This window comes from Protomyctophum parallelum, assembly GCF_964188405.1.
Source record: "Protomyctophum parallelum genome assembly, chromosome: 19".
NCBI classification, from domain to species: Eukaryota; Metazoa; Chordata; class Actinopteri; order Myctophiformes; family Myctophidae; genus Protomyctophum; species Protomyctophum parallelum.
The window spans coordinates 27,341,520-27,368,264 of NC_139717.1; the positions used below are offsets into that span (position 1 = coordinate 27,341,520).

The 26,745-nt window shown below is 40.9% G+C and overlaps 1 protein-coding gene across 4 annotated transcripts; it reads right to left on the minus strand.

The window, feature by feature from the left end:
• Window positions 1-520: 520 nt before the first annotated feature.
• lbr (lamin B receptor) lies at window positions 521-26,735 on the minus strand. Of its 4 annotated transcripts, none has more exons than XM_083790226.1 (14): window positions 26,593-26,735; window positions 19,751-19,928; window positions 18,053-18,241; window positions 16,312-16,377; window positions 14,566-14,761; window positions 13,809-14,005; window positions 11,015-11,069; window positions 9,881-10,075; window positions 8,842-8,945; window positions 5,303-5,428; window positions 4,721-4,889; window positions 4,292-4,372; window positions 4,015-4,137; window positions 521-3,103 (listed from the first exon to the last, which is right to left on the minus strand). In XM_083790226.1, exons 2-14 carry the CDS (start codon window positions 19,922-19,924, stop codon window positions 2,943-2,945), a joined length of 1,836 nt encoding a protein of 611 aa, XP_083646352.1. In that variant the 5' UTR covers window positions 19,925-19,928; window positions 26,593-26,735; the 3' UTR covers window positions 521-2,942. The 4 variants fall into 4 exon arrangements, with proteins under 4 accessions (XP_083646352.1, XP_083646349.1, XP_083646351.1 ...); XM_083790223.1 differs by having other exon boundaries at window positions 18,026-18,241; XM_083790225.1 differs by lacking the exon at window positions 26,593-26,735 and adding an exon at window positions 24,995-25,072 and having other exon boundaries at window positions 18,026-18,241.
• Between the last annotated feature and the right edge of the window lie 10 nt (window positions 26,736-26,745).

Here is a 26,745-nt window from a genome sequence, read left to right on the forward strand (position 1 = left end):
AATCACTCCGTGTCTCGAGTGATTTTCGTCTTTTTTTCAAATCCTCAAAAATGATGAAAAACGGCATGCTATAGTATGAAGTTTGAGATAGGCTATACCTTTGCAGCAGAAAATGTCATTGATCACACATTTTTTGTTTATTTTGTTTATACTCCATGTCATTACTTGTGTAAGCACATACTGTAATGTGTTTAATGGCTATATAAATAATTAATTAATAATTATAAATGCTGAAAAACCACATTTCACTGCCATATTGTGGTCAGTTGTCAAGTTACCCCCACATTTATTTTGATTCATGCATTTGCCTTTTTTTCTTCCTTTTTTACTAAAATAGCCAATCTAGCTCCAGCTCACACATTGCAAGCTTGTATATTGGTCCTTTCAAAAGCAGATAATCATTTCATAGGAAACGGAAACCCACTGTCCACCTAGCCTTTTATCAACCTGAAAAGCAGCATAAGGGTGCTGTAAACCAAAGAAAACACACACAATGAAGGGGCGAAAATGACACTGTAAATCTTTATTTTCAGCCAAAACATTTGCACAAGTTATTTTTTAGCCAATGTAACACCTGTCCCATCTGGAACCATTCAGAATTGTCTTTTTATTTCATTAACTGTGATCAGCTCGAAAGCCTGATTAATAATTGGTTGCATGCCGACAATAGCTCATCTGTGAACTTGTAGATTTGCCATTTTCCGTGTGCGACACCAGCATGTAACAAAGTATAAATCAAGTCGAAATGTTTGTTGTTGACAGCAAAAGCCAGAGAATTAATACTGCTAGAGGTACTATTAAACAAACGGATATAACAAAACAGAGTGTGTGTGTGTGTGTGTGTGTGTGAAAAATATGCTCATCAAATATTATCTGGTGTTAGATAGATAAATGACACAAGGAGTGGCTTTTCTAAATCTAAATTATGTACCTCTCTTCTAATAATGGTTAGTCACTGTAGCGGACTCATCTCTCTATCCTGTCCAAATGTTTGCGATCAGAGCTGATGAAAAAATAAATAAATTAAAGCAAAGGAGTAAGTGACAAGATGGGAAAGCCATTTTCAACAATTTCTTCTTGTGGTACAGCTTGTGTGTTGGAATATGGTCCAGTAACCTAGTATAGGTAGATCTAGCTGTTGACATACACGGGCTACAGTTGCCAAAATTAGGCTTTCACAAAACAAAGTTTTAAACCAGAAAAAGCTATTTAAATACCTACCAAGAAACAATATCTATTTGTTGCTACTATCATTTCTTAATATAATTAAAATATAATTAAAAACAAAACAAAAAAATGTATTTACATTGCATTCAGTCAGCATGGCATAGGAAAAGCTTCCTAGTCTAGTTAAACGTATTGCTACTTGCTCATCTACAGCTGCACGGGCAAAAATAAAGAAAGACAATTGCCTGGGTTTACTAATTCACAGGATGCCAAATAGTAGCTCATTTATAGTTGGTTGTACAATCCTTTTAACAACTACTGCAGAGCGTAGTTCAGTCAGGATGTCACAGTATAAATTGTAAGCTTCATTCCGATGGTCATTGTCATACAACCTTAAAGCTAAATGGATAAAAGCATTTCTATATGGCAGTGGCAGCAACAAGTGCTCACTTTGAAATGATAAACATGTTCTAAAAACCACAGGAATTACGGATAACTGGGTATTGTGGTGAACAATTTACAAAGGCCTCTTTCCAGCATACAATACTCCTTACAAATTATTATTAAGTACTAACTGAAACTATAAAAGTGCGTATTGACGGTCTAATACAGTCTTCTAAGCACATGTATGCAGTTAAGTGTACGTAAACATTTTCCCCGTATGTAAATACTATGGTAAGCTCGAAGCAGCCTTTGTAAAGTTCTAACACAAAGTAAATCCCAGTACAAGGTGTGGGGTGTTGCAAGCTTCTAACAGCTCAGGTCAGATTATTGTCAGGGGAGGGCATGGTGAAAAAACAGGGTAACTCATTTTCCTTCTGAAACAGTGACTACATCATGCTCAAAACTACACAACGCTGCCCCCCAGAGGGCATGAGTGGAACCTGAGGTAGCAAAGCCAAATCTAGACTTTGTATTTGATCATGCATGTAAAAAATAATAATAATGCCAAAGCAATGCCTTTTATCGCAATAGTGCATTTTCATTAACACCAAAAATATAATTTACACTCAAGTTTTTAACACTACATCGCTATAAAAGTATACACAAAATTATCAAAAAAAAGAAAAGTAAACTTCCAATGCAACTTTATGACAATGTCCTGGATCCTGAGAGAGAACGTTAATACTAGTAGTTCCACTGTACAGGCATAAAAAAAAAAGCATTTTAATACAATTCTTCTCAATATACACAAGCAAATAGGGGAAGTACTTACAAATTCCTTCAAAATGATAGCCAAGCAGATATTGTGATAATTTGAATATTGAGTGGGTGCGAAAAGTAAAGCCTATCAAAAGATATTATTTATGAAATTGTTAAGTTTAGAGAAAAGTGTACTTATGTCTCTTAAAGAGTAGAAAAAAGTGTACTGTATATACAAAAATATACATCTTAACAAGACTTCCCAGCAGTGGCTTTTTGTGTTTGTCATTCCTTCGAGTTTGTAAACTTTTAAAACTATGCTTTTCAAGTGAAAAAATAAAACAAAAGGCAGCCTTTCAAACAGTAAAACAGTGAAATTTCATTTCAGTGTTGTTGTCGTTTTTTTTATACCAAAATCCATAACATATCGTAGCTCCTTCAAACTTCAAAATAATTTGAAACTCATGTTCTTTTACCCAAACAGTCCATCCATGTTTAAAATGGAAAATGTTAATTTGTCGTCCCAAATGAGCCTCTTGTCACGCCACTTAATTGATGATATGGGGTCTAAAAGGCCTCAAGCTTGGGAGTGTCCGGTGTTGGGGGAGGTGGGTTGTCGGGTAGAGAGGACCTCAGTACACACCTGGAATGATCCGGTAGCGTACGGTCCGGCAGTACTCATCCCACGCCGAGCCATACTTCCTCCGGCAGTCGTTCGTGTCGCGCGAATTCCGGTGCACCAGCAGGATGATGAAGTAGATCATGTAGTACCACGGCAGGAGGTGGCTGAAACCTGAGGGTAGACCAGGGAGAAGTCATTTTACTTAATTGCTTATAGACTCCAAAAAGGAATATCTGTAATATCTTTCAAAATGGGTGAATCAGATGATATATATATATATATATATATATATATATATATATATATATATATATATATATATATATATATATATATATATATAAATGATATATTTGTGTGATTTGATATGATTTGAAATTAGGCTGAATGGTTTTGTTGTACAGAAATATTTTTTTACTCTATGTGCACTTTGTATATACTAAAGTATATATAGTATATTATAAATAAAAAAATCAAAAATAATGGCACCATAGTGCCAAGCAGATGAGGCAGATTTTACTCTGAAAAGCCCCGCCTTCCATTACCCCCCAAAACCGGGAGGCATAATCTTCCGTTACTACCTCGTGCTGTCCCATCTGAAGTCTCTCTAGAAGCGTTTATATTCCAAACGAGATGCTTGGTTAAGTCAGAAAAGACAGAACATTGCCGTTTTGATCAAAACCATGGAGTAAAGAGACCGTTTAGTCGGGCCGTAAACAAGGAAGTGAACGGCAGTGCGCATGTGCAAAACATGTCTAGGATCGCTGAAGAAGGCATGGCCAAAAATAAATACATCAGCGATCCCGTTTGATATAATTAAAAAGGACCTAAAGACGCTTATACACGTCATAAGCACCCTGCGGTTTGATTAGAAAAGATGTGTAGCACAAAAGGTGGTAACATTTGATACATTGTGCTGTGAATGCAGGTTCACCACAACAGATTATAACCCAAGCATCACCCGATTCACCATAGATTATAACAGATACATGTGCTGTGAATGCAGGTTCACCACAACAGATTATAACCCAAGCATCACCATAGATGAACATTGATACATTGTGCTGTGAATGCAAGCTCACCACAAGGAAGGGACCAGGCCAGAGCCATAATCAGGTCTCCAAGATAGTTGGGGTGACGCACCATGCCCCACCAGCCAGACACCAACAGGCTCTTCCCTGTGGCTGTGGGGATGGTCTTCAGATCTGGAATGACAGAAACAAGAGAGAAAAGAGAAGACATAGCCAATGAGTGAGAGTTAGAAATAGACAACCAGAGAGAGAGAGAGATGCAGAAAGACAAAAGAAAAGTACATTCCCCTAAAAAAACAAAAGGACAAATTACAGCAACACATCTTACGGGCTAGTTTGGGGTCGGTGGGGTTTCTCCTGAAGTTGTTCTTCTGAGAGTTAGACATCCTGAAGATGTAGAAACCGAAGACTAAGAGATACAAAAGGAATCAAGATAGAAACATAAAATTAGTCCTCGGACAGACGGACACACAGACGCCTTATAATACATTTTCAACCAATAAACAACGTGATGGTATCATTCAAGAGCCTCCTATACAAGCAACACAAACACAGCCTTTGAGACACAAGGGCGTAATGTATAATTAATGTATAATTCCTCTCCTGAGACAGCAAAGCCTTCAGCTTGGACTGCAAGTCGCTCTGAATAAATCAACTAAATGCCTTACACTAAAATGTTCTGTCAATTCTTAACGTCCCTTGTGGGCCGATAAAGTCTTGGATATGCTTTTCTGCTGCCACTACACCTACTACTCACGTTTCATGGTGATGATGGCCAGGAGTGCAGGCAGGCCCAGGGGGTTGGGATGGCCCACCAGGTAGTAAGCTTGCAGGGAGTAGGTGAAGGGAACCCACACCAGGTCACCGAAGGCCAGCATGAAGCCAAAGCCATCATGCATCAGGTCCATGGTGGTCAGAATGGCTTCCTGCAAAATACAGAAAAGGAATACAGTTCAGTATCACATTCAATACTTGTTATTGCTAACTCAATGTGAACAGTGCGATAATAATGATACAGCTATAAATGGAGCACAATTCATCAAAATGAAAGTCAAAAGTAAAATGTAAATAATGGAAATAACACAATTTAAAGTCTGGCTGGATTAAGTATCGAACTACAAAAGTGCCAAGATGCATTAAAAGAGAGTAGAGCCGCTAGAGCTAGATGGTGGAATACACTATTGAGTTACCACTATTTGCATGAGTAGTTTGCAGCACTTGCTGATTTCACCACTACTGAACCCATAATCAAAACAAATGACTTATAGAGTTGGTTCTGAGGTTTGGTTCTGATACTAGCAGTGGTGTTAATTCTATATTTGCGTTGCAGTGAGCTTGCCTCGTTCCAGAGTCCATCCACCACATAGAGCAGCTGGAACAGGTTGACCAGGATCATGGCGTGAGACGGAGCTTCCAGGCCCTGAACCTTCATCTCAGCCAAGGCCATAGCAAAGTTGATCACACACTGAGAGAGACAGAGACAGATGGAGATACAGACAAAGAAAACCCATATGAGATTGAGTTAAATTCATACTTGATATTGTGAATAATTTTGTGTTCTTGGCATCGGTGATGCCGAACACTCGATACTTGGACCTTGCAGACCTTTTCTTTTCTCCAAAGCTTATTTCTTTGGGCAATTTGTTTTTGCATTATTAGATAGAGAGTAAAGTGCCAGGAAATTGTGGTCAGAGAGAAAGTTGACGTGCACAAATATTTGACGGGTCAAGATTAAAACTTGTTCCTCGAAACTCAGAAGAAGCATGTGGTCCAATAAGCAGAGCCACCCTCCATCCACACATACACACATTTTATCCTAAATAAATAAAACTGGGCCTTGCAGTGAAAAAACAGCCTTTCCCCCATGCCTTCAGTCTCACAAGGGCCAAGGCAAATAAGATTGCTAATGGTACTGACATAAACCTTTTTTAAGTGTTAGTAGTCAAGCTTTTAAATACAAAGTGTCAGAATCAATAAGAAATATTGATTCGGTTTGAGTCTCCGATTGGCCAGCACTCAGCACTTCGATTTAGTCAAAACTAGTGTTGCCACAGAATATTGCAATTGAGTTAATCAATTATCAATCATACTTTGTATACAACCACTGGCTTTTCTAACAAAGTCTCTTGTTCTTCACATTAGCTACTTCATTCTTGAATGGCTTTAGTTTTACTGAGTGCAAAGTGTGATCCGTCAGTGTTAATCACCAACTCTCAGGGTGGGAAAATACATACACTCACATAGCAAATGCAAATGGATGGAACCTGCACAAAATATTGTATGGAAACTGTTTATGTGGTGTCCGACTCCTAAGTGAGGTCATACAAGTACTATTGTGCACCCCTGGGCCTAGTACTGATTCTGTAGGGAAAAGCCACCTGGAATGAATCAATGAATTACATTAATGGTGTACAATTGTACATCAACTGTTCCTGTATGTCTTATCAATATTGAAAGCCTGCTAGTGCTAGTTTATATAGGTCTTACACAAAAAAATATATAAATAATTTTAGGTCTGAAAAAATTGTTCTTCATTTGAATACAACTTTAATCAGTCCACACACTTAATATCCTGACATAGATGTCAGTGTGACTGTGTACAACAAAGGTTGTAGTTCAAAATCAAAAAGCCTTAAATTGAAGTTGATAGTCTCATTGTTACAGTTCCGTTTCATTGTTTTACAGTACCATTTCATTGTTACTGTACCATTTCATACTCAAGACCTATAGGTGTGCAGAGTCAAATCACTGAGCCACTGTCCCAAAATCTGAGCAGCTAACTTTAGCCTAAAGGGTTAGGGTAGTAGGGTATCCAACAAAGCTGGTTGCAGTTTCATATTAACCACCAGAGGGTGCAAAGGATATACAGAATGACTGGAGCAACAATCCTGGCACAGACTCACTGTTTATGTTGGGCAAGATGAAATATGAATAGCTGGCTACAAAGCTGTCAGCTGCACTTCATCAGCTATAATCGTACACCATAACTCTGGAAACATTTCACAGTTATTGTATAATATAGATGTACTTTTCCATTAAAGTTTGCCCCACCTGTTAAAAAGCCACTTTCAAGTTTATATTTTTCTCCCCAATTCAAATTATTCTCATGCCAATTCTCCTGAAACAATTACACCTTGTTGGTCTCGGGGAAGCTGTAGACCAGGGGTTTTCAACCGGTGGTCCGCAGCCCCCTGGTGGTCCGCGGAGGTACTGCTGGTGGTCCGCAGCCAAGCATTCAGAAAAGTTATATTTTTGCCTTTTTTTTCTTTACTTTTTTTTTTACCTTTCTAATATATAATATAAAACTTATTTGCACTCTTTTTACTTGTTTGTAAATAATAATAATAACTTAAGTCGAATCTAACATTTCAAAAGGTCAAGTGCTCAAGGTGTCAAATAAACCAAAAGAAAAGCTGACGGAGTCATCAACTGCCAGCGGAACAACCATCCTGCTCTTCCACCCAACGCATGCATGCTTACCGTGCTTGCTGCCCAAGGCAAGCACGGTAAGACGTTGCCATAAATTATTCATTCAATTCATAATAATACGTTTGGGAAAGTCAAATCTCCCTGCCATAGAGTTATAGCCTAATATCTGCCGCAGATCGATTGAATAGTCTCACATAATACTAGTATTCACTATTCAATGTGCAACTTCTCAGTCTATCGTTGCCGAAAAGGCAGAGCTACAAGCTCACAACGCGATGCAACCAGGTGCGGGCTCCACCGGGCCCGTCAGCGTCGCGTCTCCGTCAGGGAATGTTCCCGTTTTAATCAATGTAGGGTGGCTCCACTGCCCACGTTGTGTTGCGTTGCGTGACTGCATTCAAATTGCCCCAGCTCATGAATGTAGCCTGTGATAGTGTGATTAGTGAGTAACAAGTAAGAAGAAAACAAAATAAATCTTAACCCATGGTGCATGAATGCCCCACCACTATTGTGTTGGGTGGGTCCATCGTAGATCTACGATGAACCCACCCGACAACAGTGGTGGTCCCCAGGCTGCTGCTAGTCAGAATGGTGGTCCCTGGATCAAAAGCAGTTGAAAACCCCTGCTGTAGACAACCACATCTCTTACATCTCTTATTGAGTCACAAGCTGCTTATTTTCACCTGACAGCGAAGGGTTTCACCAAGAGTATGTGTGGGAGGAAGAACATGCTATTCTCCCCAGTTCTATTCACGGGTGAACAGGTGCCCTGACAGGCAAATTAAGTCGCTAGTGCAGCAATACAGAACAGAACACAAACCTAAGCCAGCTTGCCACCCAGAGAACATGGCCAATTGTGACCAATGTGTCAAGTGTTTGAAGGCACTGTGAAGGAATCCACAGAGCCCCAGTCTCCACATTACGCTGCGCCAGCTGGACACACAATAAGCCACTTTCTAAACTGCCCTTTGATGGGGAACAGTGTAAGAATGGTTAACCGCAGCTTGTGGAATACATTTACACCGTGGTTATAAAAGGGTTTGTAGTAAAGGAACACGCCATGCTTTTATCATTTTTATGACTTGAGAAATTGATATTTCAACACTGACACTTTCAAATGAAATGTTGCTACGTAGTTTTTAAGATGCTATTATATTAAAACAAAAGACTTCAAGTGAAATCAATGCTTAAAGACACAGGTGGTGAAGAAGATTACGAATGATACGAAGTGTGACCCAGACTCATGGATTAAAGCAAGACTGAAAATGTTTGTATGGCCAAGCCCTAATGTGTGATTTGTGAAACGGTGTGAAAGGAGACCCCCCCCCACACACACACACACACACACACACACACACATACACACGCACACACCATATGACTGAAATCAGTCACGGCGACTGAACTTTAATCAATGCAGGCTGTGTGTATGTACCCATGACAACTCACCCAGCCAATGAGACCAGGGCGCATCTCACAGAAGAACTTCAGATCAAAGTTTTTGATGCGTGGGTTGAGCTCATGTCCTTTGAAGAAGTCATAGACCACATTGCCTGGAAAAACAGAATGAGAGAAATAAAATAGTTAACATCTACTGGAGCTGTGTGTTTAATTTTTTTTTATATACTTATATAGCCAAAAGAAAAAAATTATGATAGATAAAAAAAAAAAAAAAAAAAAACCTCCAAGTTTCCAAGTTTTGCAAAGTGACTGTTCACCATTCTCTGTATTTGACAGAGTTCTACAAGTGTGTCATTCTAATGTGGGATGCGTACTGCTTTCATTTTTAAACGAAAAGCTTTGCTCTGACACCGTAGATGATGAATAATTGTCTGATGAATAATTGTCTAGGAAGCCTGGGTTCCAGCCTGAATCGCTATGTTCCGTGAATCTGTGTTTTCACTCACTACTCAGTCTGGAAAGGGTCCTATCTCCAAGGTAGATGGGTTAAATCGACCTGTGGCTTCTGATTGGTCTGTGGCGCAGGTTAACCCCCCCCCCCCCCCCCCCCCCCCCCCCCCACTGCACTGCAACGTACATATCATTCACTAAACTCAACCACACAGCCATCAGTTTTTCTTTATTTGGATACAGTTCACTTTGTAGACTCCACAATGAGGAGGCAGGCTCCTATGTTATGTCACTATGGTGTGCTGTGGATACACGTGGATGTTTTTCTATGTACTGTGTCATATATGTATGTAATATACAACTCTTGCACTGACAGTCCAGTACATGCATGTGAAAAATATCTTCAATTCAAAGTCCTTTTGCAGGATTTCAGTACAACCACAAGGGGGCGTCAAACAACAATTACTAACTGGTGCTTCAAACTTTCCTCTGTAACATAACTCATGAAAAGAATCAAGAGTCAAGAATGGTTCACGAGTACAGGTACATTAATGAGAGTCCTGCCAACCCCACCCCTTCTCTCTCTCTCTCACACACACACACACACACACACACACTCTTCCTTTTTTCTCCATACCAGAGTTCCCTCCTAGTGCCAGCTGGTCCGCAGGCTGATAGCGGGAGCGGACGTACAGGTAGACGCTGAGCAGGAAAGAGACCAGGAGGGTGGCCGCGCCCAGCTGCAGGAAGTGGCTGTGGATGTAGGTGAGGTCGACGCCCAGGTACGCGGCCACAGCCACCGCCACAGCACTCGTCACGACGGCAAAGAAACCTGGAGTGGCAGAGCGACAGGGGGCAGATACAGAAAAGGATATAATTAGGAAAAGTAGAGATTGAGATATCAGTGTGACACTCCCTGGCAGAGGACTATATGGACAAAAAACACTCTCTAAAGACATAGTGGTTACAACTTATCCAGTTAATTTCCCAGTGATGAGAAGGCACTGTGTAATAGTCCAAATTTAAATTAAAATGTACCATTAAAACCTTTAGACATCTTTCTCTGAATTAAGAGTGGAAAAGGTGGAATCAGTGCATTCCTCATGTTAAAAAATATATATCTTCTGCCTGTAAAACAGAAAAGGATACTATTGAGAATCGGGTCTGAGATGATGCATCATGGGGGGTGTAAAACTTCATGCTAGGTCATATACTGTAGATGAGGATTATTCATGCAACTAATATCACATACTGTATAACATTTGAAACTATGAAATTTTTTATATTTCTTCATACTTAGCCATACATACATTCCTAAGGAATGATAAAATTGATATCCAGACATGCACAAAGTAACATCATGCAATGATTTTTGGCTGAGCTGCTAATATCTGTCCGCTCCCCAGACAAGTCTACACTGGTGCGAGTCCGGTTTAGGGCCAGTGCAGCTCTGTGGTCTGAGGAGCAGGTGGACTGTTCTCACACGCCAATGACTCAAGCACCTCCAACTGTACAGCCTAGAAAGCTGCTGGGGGTCTCCGAGCTGCTGCAACACTCTGGGACAGAGATCAGCAGCAGCCCAGGAGCACCCCCCCAGAGGTGGATCTAAGGAACGTGTTTCATTATGGTGTTCTTTTGCAAGCCATTGCTCATGTGATGTCAGGCTCTGCCCAAATAAAAGCACAGATAATTAATCCAATCATGTTCAACAGAGTGTAGGGCAACGGTCAACACAGTAAATGTTCAAAACTCCCAGTCCAGGCAGCCTCACCATTGGTTCTGTACTTCAGTCGCTCTCCAGATTTCAGCGGCATGCCCTCACTCAGCTAGAGAGAGAGAGAGAGAGAGAGAGAGAGAGAGACACATCGAAAGAGAAAGACAGGACTTATTATTAACCTGTACTTTAAGGTAATTTCACTAAAACATAGTTAATTATTTGGAGTAACAGTAAAGACTGATTCAATGGCGTGTGAGCGATCGTGCCGTGCACACACAGTAAAGAAGGTGGATGTGTATTGCCTTTCATTCAGACAGACAGACAGATTTTCCAAGAAAGCTCAGGATTTTGAGGCAACAGCGTGTTGGTCACAAGCTCACTACTTAGTGGATTGAAGTAGGGCTCCAAGTAACAATCTATTATTTTCTCAGTGATAATTCCATTGATTACTTTTTCAATTAATCCAATAATCAAAGAGCTTTTTTAGATTTTTTAAAATAGCTATATATACTGTATAAACAAATATTGAAGGAACAGTTAATGGCCATAACTCACGAGTGTAATGCAAAGAAAGGGGCTCCATTAGCTGTCATGGGCTCGATTCACGAATCAATTTGCGCCCATATTTTGGACATTGGGCATTTCAGACAATTCACATGATATTTATGGTCTCGCATTAGTGATGTTAGATCATAAACGTGATGTGAGATCATAAACGTCATCACTTTAGAAATCTTGGTTGCCTTTTATGGTGTTAAATGGTGCGTGGAACAATGCAAATTAACTTCACGGGAATGCACTTGTGATTTTACGATAGCTGGCAGTCTGGCAACCGTCAGTGATATATACCTGTGAGCCCCACATATCAAGGATTTACACACCCCTTTGAACGTTGGTTTTTGCTTAGAGAAAATACACCGTCCTCAAAGGTCCTTTCAGACGGGGAGCGACAGAGTGACGCAGGCGTAGTCGCCTGGATCAGCGACAGGTCTGCTCCACATCTGCTCATGAGGGGCGCGGGACACGTAGCGTAAAAAAAAGCTCACCACAATCCAGGTCTAGTCGCCCGCGGGCTTGTGCACGAAACGAGCATGTGCGTGACAATATTTTTTTTGGAGTATGGTACTTAAACATACATCATCTCATACACAGTGGTGTGCTGTGAATGTTTTAACTAGTAGGGCTGTATTTTAATGACGTCGCATAAAGCGTGTGCATAAAGCTCATTTGAATTGCATGCGGGGGGGGGGCCCTACCGCCAGTTCACCACTGCTCATACATCATCTAATAACGTAATGTTTGTGTTTACACAAACACTCAAAACTGGCCATTCATTTTCAATGGCATTTAATGTTTGTGTTAGGACAATGTTTGAGTTTACAGTACACACACCCTCAAAGCTGGACATAGGAGGGGCTAGCGCCACTCAAAAATATAAATCTGTACAATATAACAAATACTTTTTTATTATGGATTGAATGTACCGTAAACATAAACTGTGGGTGAATTGATTTAACTGATGAGATCCAGCTGTGATCTGTTGCTGGGCTAGCCTATATACTGTATGTCCCCTTCCGTCAGACATACTCTAGTTTGAAACGCTGAGGGCGGTCGTTGTGCCGGAACACGCCCGTTTCTCTAGGTAGACTGATGCTGTTTGTTTGCTCAAAATGTTCATAAGAAACTACTCAAGAGAGTGCAGGTATTCTTTTCTCCATGTTCCAATCTGAGAATATGTCAGGACTAAGGCCTCTCCAACGATGAACCATGACCCCTAACCATTAATCCAATTCCTGACCTCTGGTACACAACAGAAAAAAATCGACAGTCATGTGCAGCACAGGCCAGATCATGAACGGGTAGAGGATCACATGTGTGTCTCGCCCGTGAGAAAGTATGAGCAAGCGCATGATCAGTCAGACCAATTGCATGGTCTGGGTGGAGAGAGCTGCTTTGCATGACATTATTGTGTGACTGAGGCCTTTCCTAATGCCATGTTCCTACAACATTTGTGCTGTACAACATTTGTGAAGTTGCGCAATCACACTTTAGAACTGTAGAATTAGTCTGCCTGAACATCTTTTAACTGGGGAGCAGTCGAGCAGACTATTCACATCCTATTAAAATATGTAATTTTTAATCGCTTTGACTTTTTGTTTTATTTCCTCTCTCTTTAAAAATAAATAAATAAATAAATAAAATAAATGCATTCCATCTCTAGGTCGTCCTCAGACGAGCCCTCCATCGTCGTTTCCAGTCATCCCGGTTCTCCATACATCTGTCCAGTTCGTTGGTACTTTGTGCTCCTGCGTCGTTCTTGAGTACATCCACGTATGTTAGCGTGGGACGTCCTCGTGACCGGTGCCCGTGTGTTGGATCCCACAGCACAAGTTTGCTGGCTGGCAGCTCTTGGTGTCTTTGGCAGTGTCCTGCTAGTCTCATTCTCCTGGCTGCTATTTTCTGGCTCACCCTTGGCATTCCATCATACATGGGAATGTCCTTAATGCTAATAACTTCCGTTCTAAGCCTCGCATAGCGATACTAATGTCACTGCGTGGAGATTTGTCTAATCCCTCGCAGTGTTACATTTTTGTTCGCAAAGTCCCGCCCTATATTTGAATACTGGGCCCTGGACGGTTATAGGCTGGTTCCAGACGAATCTGGTTGGCCGTCACCATTTTGATCGTGAAGTCCTCCCACAATTGAGAGGGGCCATACTTAATATGCCTGGGGCAATATGCATTGCAAAGGCAGGTGAAGGAATGGCTACATGAGACTAGTACCTCGGTTCCATTCTCAATAGAATGCCTTGGGTCTGCACATGTTCCCCATGGCTGTGGGCCCTTACCTTTCCCACGGGCAGCACAAAGAGCACAGCCTGGAAGAGGATCCAGAGGAGAATGACTCCCAGGGCCTGGACATCCAAGAAGCTGTCCAGTGCAGGTAGAGCAGGGGGGAAGTTGACCAGGCTGGGGTCCTCCAGGTTGCCCTGCAGTATCACGAAGAGTACCCAGGCAGGCAGGAAGAGCAGCCAGAAGTACACTCCTGGAAGCACAGAAACACACAGGCATCACAGTGGTTTTTCAACCCTTTTCATATCAAGGTCCATTGTTTATTCGGCATTTGAGCCACGCACAGACCACCATTTGACGAGATTTAGCCTCTAGGACCCCAAACTAAAGAAGATTTTGTAGTCGTTGAATACGATTTTGTCCACAATTCCACTCTGTATTGATGTGGTAGCACAAGAGAGATAACAGGCTAACGTGGACAAAAAAAAAAAAAAAAATCTACATTCTTGTGTCGACTGTAAATGAATGTGATGTTCTTTAACAATAATTAAAATCTTAAGAGCGCAAAATGAAACCAAATGGACTGTTAAAAAATAATGGCCCATTTGGTCACCAACTCTCCATGTATCTGGGGACCACCTGGAACCCCCTCAAGAACCACTGTCTGGTTGAAAACCACTGGTCTATCAGATCTCAATGGTTTTCTTTGACCAAACCATCGCGAAAAAAAACCCAACAAAAACCTGTACTACCGGCAGCACATTGTGGCAGAAATGCCAAGCAAAATGCAGTTTCCTGTCATTGCTAACCTACCTATTTTGCCTCCAAAGTCCAGGGGGGTGGTGCAGGTAGCAGGAGGCGCAGCAGCAGCAGGCTTGGGCTTCTCCTCCTCATCGGCCTCGTGCTGCGGCTTGGTGTCGCTGGCCTTGCCGTCCGTCGTCCTGCGACGGAGGTTGTAGCGGGGGGCCTGGTTCCTCTCCACCTCAGTCTCCACTTTCGCCTCCACATTCTGGAGAGAAAGTTATGTCTAGGTTATTTTTCCGCATACTAGTCTGTGACACGTCGTCATCATCACGTCAACTCAATCTATATTATTATTTACCAAACAATAATCACACACGCCAAACCAATACAACAACAAAACACAGCCTGTGTGCATTATGTTGCACATGTCAGTAACATGTCTGCTGTTCCAAGAACTCCTCACTGTCAAGTTAAAACTTGTATTTTCTCATTACAATGACAATGACTTTATCTGAGCACCATTAGTCAAGCACATTACCATTAACAGTGTTCTGGTGCACAGGGATAACTGTACCTGTACCAAAATACCCATGTCCTTCCTTACAGTGTTAAAATCCTTATTGTTAACTGATTTGTTTTAGTAAACAACCTAAACTCAAGTGATTTTAGCATTTTTGATCAGCTGTTGAATGAGTCATGTTGCAAATGTGCTGCAATTAAGCTGCAGGAAAAATGTCAGTTAATTTCAGGGGTGAGACATGGTGAAACTCAAGTTCCAGTTAAAAGCTTCACGGCCTAAAGGGCTATCTATAGTTCTATACCAAGCACTATAACCATAACAATATCGTTCACCACAATGTCAGTGTTATAGTTGTTGTGTGGCCATTCATTGATTTTTTTAAATTAACTAAAGTCAGTGTTGTAGAATTTGGCCATTAGTCCCAAGCCAGGTCCTATCAGCAGAAAGCATTGTAATTGATTGATCTACAATGACAGTAGTTTAGCTTTTTGTTTTGTTTTAATGTTTTATGAGCATACCCAGGTAACCAGTAAGAAGCAGTTAGTAGAAGCAGCACATGTTGAAATCCCATGTGACTGGGTGAAATCCCATGTGACTGGCTTAATGAAGCATGCTCCTGTGAGGGGAGCCTCACCTAGCTGGAATACACTCACATGCAGGCAAAACACACATACACCCAACATGCCTGCATCATGACATTCCATCAGCTTTAGGTACCCAAAAGCCTATTCACAGCCATGCAGAGAGCCAAGCGACGGGACATCAGTTGTTATTGTATTGCAGTTTACCTGACAAAACTCAAAACTTTTTTTCTAGTTGGCGAGTGTTTTATATGATGTCCATATGTGAATCCATACATTTTCAAAACATGGATAAGATTATAAATTATAAACTTCCCATAAATATCCAGTCTAACAGGCCGTTCACAACAAGCACATAACTTATAGCAATAATTATGTGAACGCTGTCCACACTTTTCAGTCCAGCTGTGTCAGAGCCCTAAAGTGAAACGATGTTGGTTACGGCCATGGTTGTCATAATAGTTGTGGTGTGGACATAGTTATTGTTAGAGATATCATGCTTAAAAGGCACCAACTATAATGATACCATTCACTATAGTTGTGGTGTGAACTCTGCAATCCACTAGAGTTAGATTATTAAAACTATTATAGTTTTTAGTTTTTACACTCTGTACCTGTACACAAGATGTAACAATAAAGTACAACCTTGAACCTATAGTGATTGGTTTGAACGGCCCTTTACACAAGAAGTAAGCTACATATCCCATTGTTTACCTTGTTGGCCGTGTCATTGTTGTCTTCTGTCTTTTCATGCTTGTTGTTGCTGTTGTTCACCACCGGCTACAAAGGCAGCAGGCAGACAGAGGGATGAAGGAAAAGATAACAGCGGCAACGTGAGGAAGAGATACAGGCAACGTGACCTTCTAGTACAAGCAATGAGGATGGAACAACACAGAGGGGCGGGGTTCAAATCCCTGCATGGATTAAAGCAATATAGAATATTGTATAAGTGTTTTACTATGAATTATGAATGAATGAATGAATGATCTTAGACCAATAGAGCGTCACAATCCTGAGCGGCCCGTAAGAGAATTTCCCAATTCATTTTTCCCATAGACGTTTCAAAAAGTATTTATATAAAGACCAGTAAGCCTCGGACAAAGCCAACTCGCATGGTGACAAATCTTGACAATAAACGCATTTCTTTGGGCCGAACAAATAATTAGAAAGAAGAAAAACAACAAAAATATATATTATTCCCTGCCCTTTTTTTCTTTATTTTTTATTGTCATGATATATCAGCAGCTTTGTCCGAGGCTTTAAAGGTCTTTAAATAAATAGTTTCTGAAACATCTATGGGAGAAATTAATGGGAAATACTCTTCCGGGCCGCTTGTCGGGGGCGGGACTGCGACGCTCTAAAGGATTTTATGGAAGATGCTTCTGAACATACAGTATAGTTGTTAGTTTGACCACTTCAAATATTCTAATCTTAGAATAATACAGAACAAGAAATAATGACTAATGTCATATTTGTCAGGTGAAACAAGCGCTCCGTTGTGCATCTGTCCCCCTTTTAGTTTTTCTAACGCTTCCTTTTTTTTGGTAACGTGTAAGTTTCTCTGTTACAACCTCCCGGTCGTTGTTTTCGTTTTGTTGGTTAAATCACTGTGTACAGTTAGCTCATAAAATTAGCCGCTGTTGTCAGCCACTCCGCGTGGCAGTGACTTCCGCAGTGCGCGTGTCATAGCTTAGGAGGCAGCCAATCTTGACTAGGTAGCAATTGGCTACACGAGTGGTTCAGACTCCCATTGGCTTAGACAGTATGGGGTCAGACTCCCATTGGCTTAGGGGGCAGTCAGTCATGACTAGGTCGCTTGTTGTATGTCAGGTTTCACCTGACAAATAAGACTAGTATCTAGGATCTAGATAGGCTATTTTGGCTGCACAGCATGCTTCCATGGCATTGAAGATATGCTTGCTTCTATGGAATCCAAATGACTGAAAATAGTCGTGGCAACTGAGAACTTTAATTCATGTCAATGACTGGATGTCAGTTGTGAAATGGCAGTTCTTATCAAATGTTGGATGTGCTTCAGAGATGTAATTCCATTACATTTTTTACACTTTTCTTTGTAGTTCACTACATCTGACAATCGATCCATTGACTCAATTGCTGAATTTCAGTTCAGCAATTGAGTCAATGAAAAAACATAATCTCCCTCTGTCATTTAAACAAATATAAATGCTGGTGATAACATGCCAACAGGTATTTCTACTAAATTGTTTGCCCTGGAAGGAGAGACCATATTAATCCCACACGGAAATAAAATTGCAGCTTCACTCAGCTGATGACTGCTCACATGGTTATGATGAGCAGTTCGGTGTTAAGTGTGTTGCTCAGGGACACTTCGACACACAGACCGGGGCAGGTAGGCCAACCGGTGATCTTCTGATTGTCACTAAGCTACGGCTATGCTGCTTCCTACCCGGGGACTGAGGCGAGTCTGCAGTACCTCCTTCAGCCTGGCCTCCCTGCGGGAGGAGGGTGTGTTCTCGGGGGTGGTCACAGTGGCAACGGCAGCCGCCGTGCGGGAGGAGGAGCGCCTTGTGGTCCTGGCCGGGGAACGGGAGCGGCTGCGGCGGCGCCCTGGCGACTGGGAACGTGACCGTGAGCGGGAAGCAGGCCGGAAGGCGGCAAATTTCTGAGTGGAAAGAATGTAAAGGATTAGGGTTGCACAATTATGACTAAAATGAAAATCCCAATTACGTCCATAGCCATTATGCGCCGGCCATCCAACTGGGCTATGGGACCGCAACCACGACTACAGATCCTATAGCCTGCGTGGACCGTTAAAGAAACCCGCTAATGAACAACTTAAATTTGGGAAAGGTGAAAAATTGGCTTCATATGCCAATGGTCAATGCCTGGGTTCAAGTTCCGATTGATTGATCAACCCACCAAGGAGACAAATGGATAAAGACAGAATGACAGACAGAGGTTGTCATTTTATAGTAAAGTAGGATTTGAATATTGACACTTATGTGTAAACAAACATACTGTATGTTTTGTTCGTCTTTCTACCATGTCTTTGGTCAAAAGATATGAATGACCTCCGTGATTGTGGTGTTTTTACCATATACTGGTTTATCACAAAAGGAAACGCAGACCCTAGTCACAGTAACTGGTCAATGGTCATATGCAAATTAATCATCACTGGCTCGTTGTATTAATTTACTCCCATCATCCATCATGATTTGGCTTGTGGCAAAGTATTAATTTTCCATCATTTGGCCAGTGGTGAATGTTCATCATTACCCACCCTGACAGGTATTTTACCTCACCAGATTTGACTTAATATCCAAATGATTAATAATTCTACATACACGTATTTCTCCATCTATAGTCTATACATTCCTGGAATATCTATGCATCTGCTCTGAGTCTGAGCCCAGAACAACAATTCCAAGTTGGTGTGTAAATAGATGACCCGACCAACATACAGTACTGTAATAGACTGGCCTACAAGTACTCTCACAACAAACTGCACTAATTAACATCAAACTCTCTGTTTTTAAATGAAATGGCATGCTAACGTCTTAGTAGCTTACCATACAGACATTGAATGATTTGATCAATGATCAGATCACGTTGACTAATTTGATCAAATTAATCTAGTTAACTGATGAACAGCACTGCCCCAGCCGCTTCAAGTGTTAAAGTTTTTCTCTCTTGCTTGAGTGTTAGCGAGATTTGATCAGTCCATTAATCTGTTACTTTCAAGTGACCACGGCCACTAACATCATTACATGTCCAGCTCCAAGTGCATTTCTTCGACCATATACAGATTTCCAACAATAATTGTTACACTGCATGTTTTGAGTTCTGTACACGGCTCAGTTCTGTTAACTGTTTGGCCCTCATATAGAAATAAATTACCAAGAAAACTCCCTTGTGCAGTCACTAGAATACACAAATAACACTACTACTAAATAACATAATTACAAAATATTAGACAAAGTAATTAATTACGGTAAACAGTAACTTGATCCCTTCAATAGTTAATTATGTCCTTCCTCAGGGCACACCATATTTCTTAATTACACCCTAAGCACTACTAAACATTAAACAACATACTATCATCTTGCGTACTTTCCCTTGGTTTCACTACTCGAACAGTCGACTGTTTATTGCAGCTATTGTAAGGGTCTACCTTGATGTCTTGATCGATGAGCTCCAGCTCCGTGCCGTCCTTGTAGATGACCGTGTAGAGCTGACTCTTGCCGTCGAAGCCCAGAACCTTCACCTCATAGTAGAGGTTGCTCCCAGGCCAGCGGCCCATCACCATGTCCCCGCTCTGGAACCTCACGCTAGGCATGATCCTCATTGGCCTGAGGAAGAGAAGAGGGAAAGCAGACATGAAGAAAGAGAAAGAGAGAGAAGGAAACAACTGAAATGGAAACAGAGAGAGAGAGAAGTACGGAAGATTTGGGGGCGTTGAGAAAGTGTAAAGGAAGGACAATGTTAAGAGGGTACATGGTGATTGTCAATATGAGATGTGATTGGAAAAGTGGGAGTGAAAGATGAAAGAGAGAGGAGATTAAGGAACCTTAAGGCCAAATGCATAGTTGCTAGGTTATCTATGGCAATCGGCATTCAATTAACACACAGTAGGACAGCAAAATTGATTGAACAACTAGACCAAATCCACTCGCAACCCTAACTACTGTATTTTCCAAAACATAAAGGCTACACATTTCTCAGTCTGTCAATGTCTGCTATATTGTAGCCCAATTCACAGGGGGGAGGGGATCTTCCTGTCAGTAATACATACATACAAATAATTTGAGCAAAGGGTGGCAATCACATTGATTGCCAGGTATTAATTTATTCATTAATTATTTCGCCACAGCCAGTGTTTTTCAATGTATTGACGGTCAGATTTTCTTAAATGTATTTTTCTAAATATGATAACGTGGAGCTTTTCTTTCACGTCAGGTAAATTTCTGGTTGCATCCTTGCTGCTTGGCAGTCAAGCATGGGATTTGATGTGAGGTAATATGGCATGCTGCTGCTTGGCAGTCAATGTTTAACTACACAATAACTTCAGTCTACAACATAGAAAAAGTATTTTGGACACCTCAACTACTGAAATGGACAGGCATGTAGAAGGAGCAAAAAAGAGAGTTCTGCACATCGTCTTCACAGCAAAAGAGGATTTAATGCAGATACATTTTGGTCGTTCGGACCTTCATCAGGCATCGATGCCTGATGAAGGTCAAAGCGACCGAAAATCTCCTTTTTTGCTCTTCTCAAATCTCTAGAACAGTAAAGCAGCCTGGGTACAATGAATCACAGCTTCTAGTCTGTATAGACTATGGACAATCTGTTTGGGCGAAGAGATTATGTGCATAATGCATAACTGCTGGCAGAATATCTCAATGGGCTCATTGTCACTGTGGAATTTACAAATTTATGTGAAAGCTTCTCTATTATGCCATCCACCTCAAGATACTGTACTGTATGTACAACATTATTCACACTTTGTGAAGACCACTGCCTGACCAGGTTTTAAATACTGTATATTGGGGTTGAACCCACCCGTGGAGGTCGGTATGATGATGGGTGCGGGCAATCAATCAGGCCATTTTTTGTTGTATTTAATTTACATTACACACACCATCTATGTTCCACACTTTTACTGGCCTGTGTGTACTGGATATCAGACATTTATTTAATCTATGTCTAGGTTTCTGTCAACTATTTCAAATTCACCTCAACATGCTGCTTAGTTTGAACAACGTCCACCAGCAAGCGGTTCAGATTAGCGTGTGCCACTGAGACACAATGGAGCGGTCAGTCGCGGTCAGCACTATGGAACACTAGTGACAGTGGAAGCTCAGTGTCTACTAGAACAGCACTGTACTACTGTAGAACTGCTGACGTGCCTGTCCCTACTAGGTTTACCCAAAGCCTTCTATCTCAAAAGAGTTACGCCATTCAAGTCATCGCACCGCAGACGCAGAGGACCGGAGACTCAAATTTGTTTTGGTTTTTAGTTGTTGTGGCTGGTGAAGTTGAGCTATCTCTACTGCTACTCCCTTCGAAAATAGCTATACATTTGACATTTCCTTATCTGAAAATGAGTCCACCTGCACAATACTAAGAATAGCTGGCGAGATTTGGAATTGTGAAACCACACTGGTCGATGAATGTTACGTTTAATGACCTGTGCCTTGCCGCTTTCAAAAAGCACATCCCTGTGCTTTCAAGGTAATGAATGAATGAAGACAGCAAAACCGGTGTTTCCATTGCATAGTGGTCCTGTCAGATATCTGGACAAATCCACTACAAGAATCCCCAGCTTATAAAAAGACAACACAACGGAGTTATTTTGCATCCACTTATTTCTGCTACTCTGCTTCTTGTCCTGCCTGCTTTGGACAGCCTCCATCACATAGGCCTTGGCCTAGCATTTAGAGACAATACTGTAAATCTGTAATTAACCTATTATAGATGTGAGTATTGCTTCTTCAACAACACCAACGAAAAAGGATGTAACCAACAAAATGGAAATTTCAAATATAAATAACTATTACAGGCATTTATACACAGTCACACAGCTTAATTAAAATCATCTGCCAGTGTGGTCTAAATTCTGACAGGTAACATTTACAGTTGGGTTGCTCAAAGACCCTACATTACAATTTGTTATTTACAATTCCATTTATACACTAAGAGTTCCACCATGCTGTAGGATTCAACACGTCATAGAATTCTGAACTTAAAGAGATGGTAAATTGAATTCCACACAAGCCCCTCTTGAATCTTGCCACAATTCAGAACAAGATAAATCCCCCACACTTACAGCAATAAAAGATCAAATAATCCCTTCAAATTGTAGAAGTGTATCCCTCCTGCAGTGTCCCTCCTGTAATGGCCCACCAAGATTAACAACACAAATAGAAGCAAGAGTGAAACATGTGTAGCTAACCCCTAATCCATTGGGCACAGCAAGTCACTACTCTAATCAAGCAAAGCCAAGCATTCCAGAACTTCTCTCAGGGAAAAACCAACTCGATGTGACACACCCAAACTAAGTCGCTGCAGTACCCCTGTTAGCCTTTCCAATTCTATATGTGGGATGTATAGTTAGAACGTGTGTGACAGTAAGACCCGAGCTTAGATGAAAGGTTACGGCTGACGTTGGGTGGAGCTTTAAAAAAAAGAAAAAAAAAAAAAAAGAGAAGGCTTTCCCCCACGCCTGCATGTGGGGAAGCCACGCTGGAATTCAGCTGTTAACATGAATGAAGTAACTCCAGGCCATAGTCAACAAACGCACTTGCACTTTTGCATCAAATTTTCTACATTGACAAAAATTGCATGTCTGCCTACCTTCAATAACCCAAAGTAAGAGAGATAATATTATAACAATAATATATAATAACAGTACTCAAGTATGCTTTACATGGGGCTGGGGGGAAACAAAACACAAAAAGAATTAAAAGAAACATGTCTAAGAGTAAAATCAATAAAAACAGTATAACACAAAAATAAGGAGCGAGCATTTATCCGGGGAAAGCAATACTGAAGAGATGGACGTTATGCAGCAGTGATGCTCTCTGGCCTTGATAGCCCATAAATCCAAACAGAAAAGTCCTATGTGATTGCATTTAACGACATTAAAACTCACTTTGCCACTCACTTTATGCATGTGCAATTGTGCATACCCTCTGCAGTTGACAACTGAAGTTGCCAAGACAACAGATAACTATAACAATATTAAAGATAACTATTCTGATATTCTCCAACAACAACAATGAGTGCTATGATAGCACTGCTTTCAATGTTGTGTTAGCATGTAACAATGAACCTTAGAAGATGGATTTAGGCTGCTGAAGGTAATATTGTGTATTATAGGTGATCAGTAACGTTACATGTAACCGACGTTTTCATTCCAACAGCTGTTTTGATACTAAATAATTGACTGCTTTACGATGGTCAAACATACTACTAGCAGTCTAGCAAAGCACTACCCACATAATCTGCTAAAATATACATTTAGGCAGTCTTTCTTGCACTGAGTGACTGGCACATGTAAATACCACGTGACTGTACATATTCTGAATATGAACAACAATGTCCCGTAAAGCAGTGCTTTATTGACAGCCCATATATGGAGCCCATCCAGAAGTATTGTAATATATATATATATATATATATATATATATATATATATATATATATGTGTACTTCCGGATCCTTGTGAGTTGTGAGCAACTTTCATTAAAATGAATAGGTGGGGCGGGGCAGTCCGCTGATATATTACAACTCTATGGCCGTGAACCCCCCAAAATAATAGCCAAAAAGCCACAAAAAGCGTGAAAATAAAGTTGTGAGCTTGTAGATTGACAATTTTTTTCCAGTTTCTTATATTATTATTCTGATGAACTGAAAATGGAGAACACTGATGTAAAAAAGTCTTAGTGCTTTTTATGGTTTTGTCCTAGTAGCAGTTTTTGACTTTGTATTGACTTGTGCTTCCGTCTGAAATGTACCCAATACTACCCATTATATATACTGTGAATACAAATTTCAATACATTTTCAATCAATCAATGTGTCGATTTGGCCAATGCATTTCATTACTTTTGATGGAGTAATGATTTTTATAAAGGTATTAGAAATCCTTAAATTGTCACTTCACTGTTATCTGGGGACCCCTAGCTGTCACCCCTCCAAAATCACGTGGGGTGCCCCTGGGGGTCCAGACCAATAGGTTGAGAACCACCATTATTTCCCCGGCTAGTAAACCCGATTAGGGAACGTATGTCGACGTACTAGTACTACTGTACCGTAAGTAGCCTATCCAGATAAGGGGGTTCACCGTTATCTTACCGTTCTCCGTTATCTTATCAACCCGCCAGCATTTGTAGAATTTGCTAAATCTAACCTAACAATTCTCCATATGGGGGTCTCAGACACAATATATATATATTTCTTTTTGGCCAAAATTTATAAATTCGGGTGGTCGTTGACATGATGCAATTAAGTGCTTGCGAAACACCGAAAGGACAACAATAAATGCAAGCGTTCAATGAAAATGCACATTGTATACAAACGCAATGTAAAGGAACTGCTCCTTTAACGAAGATGTAGCCTGCCTCGTTCACTTCGAACGACAGAGGGCAAGGAGAGGAGGGAAAACGTCATGCGTTCAAACATTACTGCGGCGACGTTTAGTGAAGTGAAAACACGGCGGCGTGCAATGCATGCACATTATTACAGAATGAATATACACAACTATATATAACTGCATTACCCATCAGCCCGTCCTCGTTATTAGCCTACGATTGAAGTGCAAGATGGAGCACGTTAAAAATAGTCCGCTGTAACGTTATAGCAGCTGGAGGAGAAGCTTGTTGTGAGTGAGTTAGAAATGACCACCGTCTACTTACCGAAGGCTAACGTCTCTGACGATAAGCACTGGCTCAGTGGCTGGCGAACCGTGTTGCCACGTTCACGTTGCGAGAGAAACAAGCAACCATGCATGGTCTATGGGTTTAGGGCAGTGGTTCCCAAAGTGGGGCCCTGCAGGGACCCCTAGCCTAGGGGTCATTGAGTGAGTTCCAGGGGGTCCCCAGCTGAATGATAGATTAGGAACCAAATGGACCATTATAGGACTAACTCAGAGAGTGTACAAATGGACCCTAACGGTCAATTTGGTTCCATTAGTACCCTCTGTGAGTTAAATTAACTTTGATTTTTACAATATACATTGGGGTCTCAGAGATAGAAATGCCATTAAATGGGGGTCTGTATACTAATGCATGTCAAACTTGGGGTCCTTGAAATTAAACAGGTTGAGAATGTCTGTTAGAGCCGTAAAATCCTCTCTTATGTGGGGTCCCTGTCATATCTCTTCAAATGGGGGTCTGGGCTGTGTCAATTTGGGGGTCCTTGACATGAAAACGTTTGGGAACCACTGGTTTAGGGGTCCCAAATGAAGCGAACCCTATGCTCGGCCTTTAAACATAATAATGGTAAACAATACACTGTACACAACACATTGGCTATTTAATTGAATGTTGAATCTACAAGGTAGATCTGCTATTTTCTTTAAAATAGTCTATAAAAAAAAATCAACAACAAATCTTGTTTTTGTTTGAACCGAAAAACCCTGGAATCAAATATTTTCTCATCAAATATTGAAAATTGTATTAACAGATTGTATAATGGGTACATTTAAAAGAAAGTGCAGGTCAATACAAAAACTGCTACGAGGATAAAACCAGACAAAGCACAAAAACGTTGTCCTCCCTAGTCCCTATTCCCATTTTCAATTCATCAAGACATTTAAAGACATACAAATAAATACACATCTATGCAAAATAGAAAAAAATCAAATACACTGACACATCAAATACACAGTTAGAAAAAATGGAATACAAATAGAGGGTATGGGGGGGAATTTTAACTTATTTACAGGGGCCAGTTTCTAATTGCAGCCGCCCGTAAGATGGGGGTTCGGCAGACAAATACATATTCATTTGGGGGGGTCCTTCCTTGACCTGAAAATGTTTGAGAAACACCCGTATACAAAACATTAGTAAGCAAGCCCCAAATAAGCAACTACTAACTATACAAACGCAAATAAGGCCAAACAAACGCAGCCCACAACTACAGAAAGACAAGCCTCAAAATCGCTTATAATAAGCGGACATGGCAACGCTGCTAGCCACGCACATAGCGGCAGCAACCTGTCAAACCATGGCTGCTTCAAACTTCACGGAAGCAAGTTGTAAATGTTGCAAAGCTATCGAGAACGAAATGTTTCACTCGTGCGTTTGTAAATATGGACATCGCGGACAGTGTAGACGGAGTTTTAGTAGATATTCCAATCCAGGATATAGTCGGACCCCCCCTCCCCGCTTACTATTGATGTCTAAAACCCGTTAGAAAGCTAACGTTAGCATCATTAGCCAAGCTCAAGTACCGCAACAAAGACAGACATGTAAATCATAACGCATGTAAACTCAAACGTGGGCGTGCTTACCGTAAAGGATGCTACTCCAGTGAATAAAAAATGTCCCGGTTACCACTTTAAAAAAAAGAGCGGAATAAAAACGAATAAATCCTATTGTTATTATTATTATTATCTTTAAAGCGGACTTCAGTAGAGCGCGCTCAGTCCCTCCCTCTGTCCTCG

What these genes read in the sequence shown, in the direction of transcription:
- lbr (XM_083790223.1), bottom strand. Translation starts at nt 19,924, where the DNA reads ATGAGGATCATGCCTAGCGTGAGGTTCCAGAGCGGGGACATGGTGATG. An exon ending in ACAATGACACGGCCAACAAG is followed by an intron (nt 14,762 to 16,311) that starts GTAAACAATGGG and finishes CTTTCTCTCCAG; the next exon opens with AATGTGGAGGCGAAAGTGGA. An exon ending in TTGTGCTGCCCGTGGGAAAG is followed by an intron (nt 11,070 to 13,808) that starts GTAAGGGCCCAC and finishes CTCTCTCTCTAG; the next exon opens with CTGAGTGAGGGCATGCCGCT.